This window comes from Octopus bimaculoides, chromosome 21 (assembly GCF_001194135.2).
Source record: "Octopus bimaculoides isolate UCB-OBI-ISO-001 chromosome 21, ASM119413v2, whole genome shotgun sequence".
NCBI classification, from domain to species: Eukaryota; Metazoa; Mollusca; class Cephalopoda; order Octopoda; family Octopodidae; genus Octopus; species Octopus bimaculoides.
This window is the reverse complement of record NC_069001.1, coordinates 18057311-18065111: the sequence shown is the minus strand read 5'-3', so window position 1 is coordinate 18065111 and position 7801 is coordinate 18057311. Positions and strand designations below refer to the sequence as shown.

The 7801-nt window shown below is 38.1% G+C and overlaps 1 protein-coding gene across 1 annotated transcript in view; it reads right to left on the bottom strand.

Annotated features, from left to right (window-relative positions):
* Window positions 1-11: 11 nt before the first annotated feature.
* The window catches only part of LOC106870293 (ATPase family AAA domain-containing protein 5), a 79064-nt gene continuing 71274 nt past the window's right edge, over window positions 12-7801 (bottom strand). The window contains exon 16 of the mRNA XM_014916318.2: window positions 12-4862. Within this exon, the coding sequence (XP_014771804.2) occupies window positions 4430-4862 (433 nt within the window). The 3' untranslated portion in view covers window positions 12-4429. The remainder of the gene's footprint in view (window positions 4863-7801) is intronic.

Genomic DNA, 7801 nt, shown 5'->3' with positions numbered 1-7801 from the left:
ACTACACTTTATCGTGCAGTTACTGTTAATACTTCATTTAGAGAATTAACATTGCTTGTTTTCACCTTTTCGATATCAGTGAAGAATTTCACTGGAAAAGAAGATATAAGATTGCCAAGTTTTTGTCTCTCTCACCAAGGTCAGTAGCTATCGAACGCCGACGAAGGGAAATAACCCTGAAATCCGGATCCGTTCGTGCTGCAGATCGTGGTGAGAGGGATAACTTCCCTTGGCAAACAGGACACAGTCGTGTGTCGATAAGCCAGTGGCAATATACTACACTTTGTCATAAATATGTTTTGCTGAAATAAGAAACATAAAACAAGCCACTACATGTCTGCTCTCAATTACTAGAAAATGGCAGTAACCCAGCAGTACTGTAAATAGCACACTGGGCAAAAACTGCTCAGTGGCATTTCATCCATCTTTACGTTCTGAGCTCAAATTCCTTTGAGGTTGACTTTGCCTTTCATCCTTTTGGGGTCAATAAAATAAGTAGCAGTTGAGCACTGAGGGTTGATGTAGTTGACTTACTCCCTCTCCTAAAGTTGCTGGCCTTGTGCCAAAATTTGAAACCAATTACTGGAAATTGTAGACAAATCTGTTTCTAGTTGCATCTCAATATCTTAGCAAAAGAAAATGCACATGAAATAATATAATCTTATGTATTACTATAAAGAAAAGGACTGTTATAGAGCAGAGAGAAAGCTTTAGTCCTCCTATGAGTGACTGACACTGCAGTAACCCCTAATAAGGTGAAGGGAACTCTTAGGTCCTCTGTTGTTGTGTGCTAGACAATGCAGACCATGACGAGGGGCTGCCTCACAAGGGATAACTATTTGTCATGGTCTCCATCATTTACCACTTGTAAAAGAGTATACATACTCACTCTGTGGTTATGCATATGTCTTACAGAGTGGATGAGGTACATTTTATCAAGCCCTGGTACTGGAGAGGACAAAATATCTCTTTCTCATATAAGTTCTTATTTGGAATTACTGCAGAGCCAATCACTCATATATAGGAAGACTAAAGAGACCCCTCTGACCAAAATCAAATGTTAGAATCCCTATCCGCCCCTGAACAAACAGCCTGGGGCTAAACAACAATATCTCCATAAATCCACTCACAGGTAGACTCAGATTCCCCTCTTCTTCTTGTCCTTCTTTAGGTCTGTTGGTGCCTTTGAGTGACATATCAAGCAGTGAGTAATCACCAGTTATCTTTGTCTCTGGCCAACCGGTATGCTTCTTCCCAGCTGATGTTCAGTCTGTGTAGGTCTTCTTTGAAAGTACTATGCCATATCTTCCTTGGCCGGCCTCTTTTTCTCTTACTTTCCAGCAGCATCCAGCCCATGGCTGTTTTGGCAAGCCTCTCCTCTGGCAGTCTTAGTATGTGTCCAGCCATTCTCATTTGGTCACAATTGCATGCAGGGGCCTTACACTTGCTGCTTGGAGAATGGCTTCATTTGTCACTCTGCCTCGATAAGTGATTCTTAGGATCTTTCTGAGGCAGTGAAATACGTTGAGTTGGCAGGTAATTTTTGCTGTCATCTTCCAGCTGTATAGATTGCTATTGGTAGTATTGCTGTTTTGTACAGCTGAATCTTCACTTCTATACTTATGTTATTGCTACACCAAAGTGTTGTCAGTCTTCTAAATACTCCCACTGCCTTGCTAATTCTGCAGCTTACATCAGTCTCTGCATCGCTGTTGCTTGTCACTATGCTTGTAATTTCTTCAACTGGTTCTCATCCAACTTCCATTGGTGCACTTTTTAGTTGTTTCTCTACTTGAGTTACTTCTGTTTTTTGACTGTTGATTCTCAACCCAGTCTCTGCTGCTTCCCTTTCCATTTCTTGTAATGTTGGGCGATTCTCAGCCAACAGAGCAACGTTATCGACAAAATCCAAGTCTGATAGCCAGTCTCTGTCCCTGGTATGCCTACAGCCAGTCCCACCGTTGATCTTCACATAACAAAATCAATGACTATCAGAAACAACATTGGTGACAGGAGACAGTGTTGTCTTACTCTAGTAAATGATTTTAAGGAAACCAGTGTATCCATACTGTTTTAATCGTCTGGTATTCCTTACACTTTGGCAATTTTCTTGAGGGTTTCTCTATGCACACTGACAAACGCCTTTTTGAAGTCAATGAAGTTTATTATTAGTGATCCTTGATGGTCCATGCATTGTTCTACGATGTTGCACAGTGTGAATATTTGTTTGCAGCACAATCTGCTGGGTCAAAATCTGGCTTGTCGTTCTCTCAGCTTTACATCTAGTGCAAACTTCAACCAGAACAGCAACACTAAAGCACAGCACTTTACCCAGCATTGACAATAGTGTTATTCCCCCGCAGTTTTGGCTCAAATCTCCTTTCTTTAGTAGTTTAATAACGGCTCCTTTGGTCCACTCTTCAGGTACCCTTTTTCCACCCAGCATGCATTACATAACTGTGTTGACTTTTCGACCATGACCAGGCCACCTGCTTTCATTAATTCTGATGAAATGTCTGGTCCTGGCACTTTATTGTTTTATTAGGGTCTTCAATACTTCTCTTACTTCCTCTTATTGATCCCTTTTCCACTTCCAACTGTTCTATTTGTTGGTCCTCTAAATTCAATTCTACTGTTGGTGCTGGTTGGTTTAGGGTTACTTTAAAGTGTTCCACCCATCTTGCATTTTGTTGTTTGTTGCTTAACAGAGTCTTCTCATTCTTATCTTTCACTGGCAGACTGCCCCCTCCTGTTGATCCCATTAGATCTCTCACAATTCTGCATAGGTTTTTGATGTCATTTTTTCTTTATTGCCTTCTGAGCTTCTTTAATCTTTCCTTCCACCTACCTTCTTCTATCTCTCCTGCATCCTCTCTTCACCTGCCTGTCTGCCACTCGATATTGCTTTTCTGCTGCTTTTCTCTCTTTTTCTGTTTTCGTTTGGTCCCTTCTTTTCTTTTTCTTCCTGCTGTCAATCAACTGCCATGTATCTGGTGTAATCCATATTTCCAGGTAGTCCCCCTTCTCTGTCGGATTATAATCCTTGCATCTTGGATCAAAGCACTTTTGAACATATTCCATTGTTCTTCTAAGTCTCCATTCTACTGTAGAGGTTGGGATTGGTTAACTACCATGGTGTCATGGTCTTGAAAATGGTGGGCGACTTCTTGCTGGCATTTTCTGAGCACCATGGTGTCTCTTAGCTTATCTATAGCAAATGGTTTTGTTTATAACTCTTATTCTTTAACCGGATCTGCACCACAGTTGTTAGTAGATGATGATCAGACCCAATATCAGCCCCACTTTGTGCCTTTATGTCCTGCAGTGAAGATCACCAGTGCTGACTTATGCACACAAAGGCAATTTTGTTGATGGTTGTTCCATCTAGAAACTGTCAGGTCATTTTGTGGATAGTTGAGTGTGGGAAGAAGGTGTTGCCAATGTAGAATAATAAAAAGTGCTCTCCATTTTCAGTTGTTTTGCTTCCACTTGTATGTGGTCCTTTCATATGCTCTACCCCAAACCTGCTGGAATCTAGCTGAGCATTCCAGTCCCCCACAACCAACTTGATGTCAAAGCATGGTGTGTTATTGATCACATCCTGTAGTTGTTCATAAAAATTGTCCTTTTTTGTTTCTTCCACAAGAAGATCTGGATGATGGTGGTCTTGACAAATCTGGTTTGAAATCATGCAGGAATAATGCTATTACTGACTGGTTGCCAGCTGATAAGAGACTTTGTGGTCTTTTTATCTAGCACCAGCCCCACACCTCTGACATGATAGTAGAAGCAGAGGGCAAGAGTTTCCCTTCTGCTTCTACTATAATGGCCTCTGCTCCTCAGAGTTGGCCAGCTTCCTGCTCCCCGCTATCTTCATGTCTACTCCTCCCATCAATTTTCTGCCTAATCTCCCACATTGCTTTGGGTTCAGTTCCACTGCACGGTATCTAGGGCAAATGTCTCCTGCTATAATTATGGGCCAACCAAAGCCTTATACCTGTTATATATGTATAGATGCACATGAAGGAGAGTGTGTGTGTGTGTGTGTGTGTGTGTTTCTTAACATTGTGTAATAACTGTAAACAAGGATCACCATCATAAAAGATATCCTTCCATGGAGACCATGTTCAGTACAAGATGTATGTACTGGACATGTTAGAAATGAGTGAGGGTTGGCAACAGGAGGGGGAGCTGGCTGTACAAAATCTGCCTCAATGAATTCCATCTGATTCATACAAGCATAGAAAAGTGGATGTTAAAATGATGATGTTGATGTGTACATATGCCAATGTTTGGGAATGACAATAAAATCAAAGCACTGAGCAGCATCCCATAACATCAACAGCTATAATTCAATTAATAAATTAGAGGTCAATAAAATACCAGAATGAAATATATATTTAGGTCATTGACTAAAACCCTTTAGCATTCAGATCATTCTGTCAAATGTAATGCTTGAATGATCAAATTGTTTTGAATTAATCATGCAATTACATTGGAGCTTTGAAATTTTGATGATGTGATTGTTTATTTTTAGAATGACATTGGAGGGTAGGTGTGCGAAGCCAGATCTGGCTAGTTTGAACATATTTGGGCCGGGTATGGCAGGTTTAAATGCTAAAGGGTTAAAGGGTAGTGGCTCCAGCTTAACCACAGTCCAATGAATGAAAACAATATATAGAACGAAAAGAGATACAGAATACCTTCGTTTCACTTTAGCCAATTGTCGAACCTTCTCTGTACGACAGATGTTTCGAAGTACAGGAAAATAATCCAAAAAGATCAGGTTGGAATTTAGGGATTGGTATATTGGAAGATTGTGGATGACGTTTTCTACAGCTTTCTGTCGAGCTAAAGAAACACTGTGAATAAAAAAAGAAAAATGATTACAAATTGGAAATTCAATTAGCGTAAAAGTTCATGAATTAAGAATACACTACCATGTAGTATTAGGTTATAAAGAAAGCTCTGTTGAATTTTTGACATGATCACTTTAGAGGTACCTTTTTAATACTTCTGGTAAAATAAGCATTAATTTTTACATTCTAATGTTTTTTTTCCTTCACAGACTATTTTATACCACAGTGGTTTAATTCATGTTTTTACTCTTTGATTTTACCCTTTTGAAATAAATTTAGATTAGACTTATATCAGACACTGCATGCTGTGTGAATTCAAAAGGGGGTTCTTCAACAATAAAACAAGAAACATTCATTCTATCTTTAGAAATGAAGCTTTAACCCTTTCGATACCAAGGCACCTGAAACTGGCTGCATTAACCTAGTCATATTTAAATGAGAATATCAGCAAATTCTCATTAGTACATTCATGAAAACATAATTTCACTATGTAAATTATTGAGTTACAGTATCTAACAGCTGTGAATTTTTAGAGATTTTTTTCCCACATTTTTTTTTTTACATTGATTTTTTTGAAAAATTTTTAATACTGACAAAATGTGGATACCAGTTTCATGTTGTCAAGTAGTGAATCAGAATTTGAAGGGTTTTCAACCAAAAATATGGAAAAATCAAGCAAAAGGTACAGCAAACGTGTGAGTAGGAATCAAGTATTTCTATTTCCGAAAGTGAAAGTGATTCCAATGATAACTCAGTGACAAAAAAAATGGATTTGTATGTGAATGGAATAAAGTTTAAAAACAGATTTTCTTGTTGATTTTTCTCAAGAGATTGGACCTAGTCACAGTCTTTTCCAGGAGACAAAATCATAAGTTTTTTTTCTTCTTTTTTTACCACTTAGTTTGTTCAAAACAACTACTGCAGAAATTAATCATTCAACAGAATGTAAACAAAGTGATAAGAAAGATTGTTTGTGGTCTCCCAAGTGCATAGATGAAACCTGAACAATTTTTGCAATCAATATTAATTATGGGTAGGTGCAAGCATGACAGTGTGGTAAAAAGTTTGCTTCCCAACCATATGGTTCTGGGTTCAATCCCACTGCATGGCATCTTGGGCAATTATCATATACAATAGCCGTGAGCTGACCAAAGCCTAGTGAGTGAATTTGATAGATGGAAACTGAAAGGTGCCCATCTTATGTATACATGCATATATATATATATATATATATACTAGCAAAGATACCCGGCGTTACCCGTGTCACATGGAATTGAAGAATTAGACTTTTCTTTTAGATTTTCTCTTAATGAGCTGGAATACCTATGATTCAAATTTCATCAAAATTGCAAATGAAGAATTTTAATGAGGGTTCTTTCCCTCTTTACACACCCTAACAAAAATTCTAATCATGACACATTTATCCCATACTACTCATCTTTATGCCCAGATTCCAAAATCCAATCTTATGGAACCTATTCAAAGGTTTTTGCTCCTGAAAAATGGAGCTCATGGAGCTCTAAGGTGTGGGAGTTAAGGCCCCTATTGAGGGAGGGTCTTAAAGTCAAGTAGAAAAGTTGAATTGTTGGAAATCTTTTTAACTTGGGTCTTATATCTATTGTTCAAATTTCTTTGAAATCGGAAATATATGTATGTTCACTGGGTTTGTAAAAGAGAGCAAAGCTACAGGAAATGAAAAGATGAATGATCACAATAAGCAGTCAGCTACCCTACCCTTGTCGTTACCACTCCCCAGTGGAGCATTCCTCACCATACAGGTAACAGGCACAACCATAAAATGCATTACGTATCTATAGCAATTGGAAGGGCGTGACCCAACTCAAACATTAACAACTGTGTGACGTGAGGGCTAAGGGGAAATGAAAGTGTCACCTCTGGAGTTTGCCAATAATCACTATGCTTATAGGTAACTGGACAGAATAAATTTGCAATCTATAAATGTCTTTGAATAACCAGTCACTTATCTGGGAAGGCCTTGAAATCAATATTACCATCTGGGGACTATCTCTGACACAGTGATAATAAATAGACTCAAAGGAAGTCTGCAACCAAATAACTTTACTCAAAATAACACTTTGCCACTGAATCAATGGAGGTAAAGATGCCTCTCCTTTATTTCACAATTTATGTACCACATTGCAGGAATCACAATCTAAGTATATCTCAAAGCAAACTCTTACACTGTTGTACCATTGAATTACAAATAACGCTCATCTTCTATGCTCGGGTGACCCTACAGCTTCCAAGAGTACAATTGTATTTGTCTTGGCTTAGGAAAAATGACTAAATTGTGGGTGTTAAGCCCCCCTTAAGGGATTTAACTGACTTCTAAAAACTTGAAATTTTAAAAATATTACTTCATTTGTGTCTAATATCTATGGCTAAAATTTCATCAACAGCAAAAATATATGAATTTTCATGGGGGTTATGGCCTCATTTATGCCCCCTTACTTTCAAACATATACTGCATTACATCTGTCCTTATGCATAGAATATAATTTCCAGATTTCATAAAGATCCAATCAGTACTTTTGAGGTAGTTTTGGATCATAAAAATTAGGGAGTTAAAGCCCTCATTTGGGGGTCTTGGAATCGTCATGAGAAGTGGAAACTTTGGGAATACTTCTTGATGTGTGTCAATTACCTGTAGTTGAAATTTCATCAACATCGGAAATTTATGAAATTTCTGCCCCCTTTAAATCACCTCAAATTCAAACCAAACATACTGCATTATACATGCCCTTATGCATTGAATCTAAGTCCCAAATATCATAAGGATCCATCCAGTAATTTTGGTCCATGAAATTGTATGAAACATACAGCATTACCCTTTTCCCTAATTTCATTCGGATCGGTGCAGTAGTTTTCAAATCTATAAGTAACACACGAATACACATAAAGACATTGACTTTTATATAATA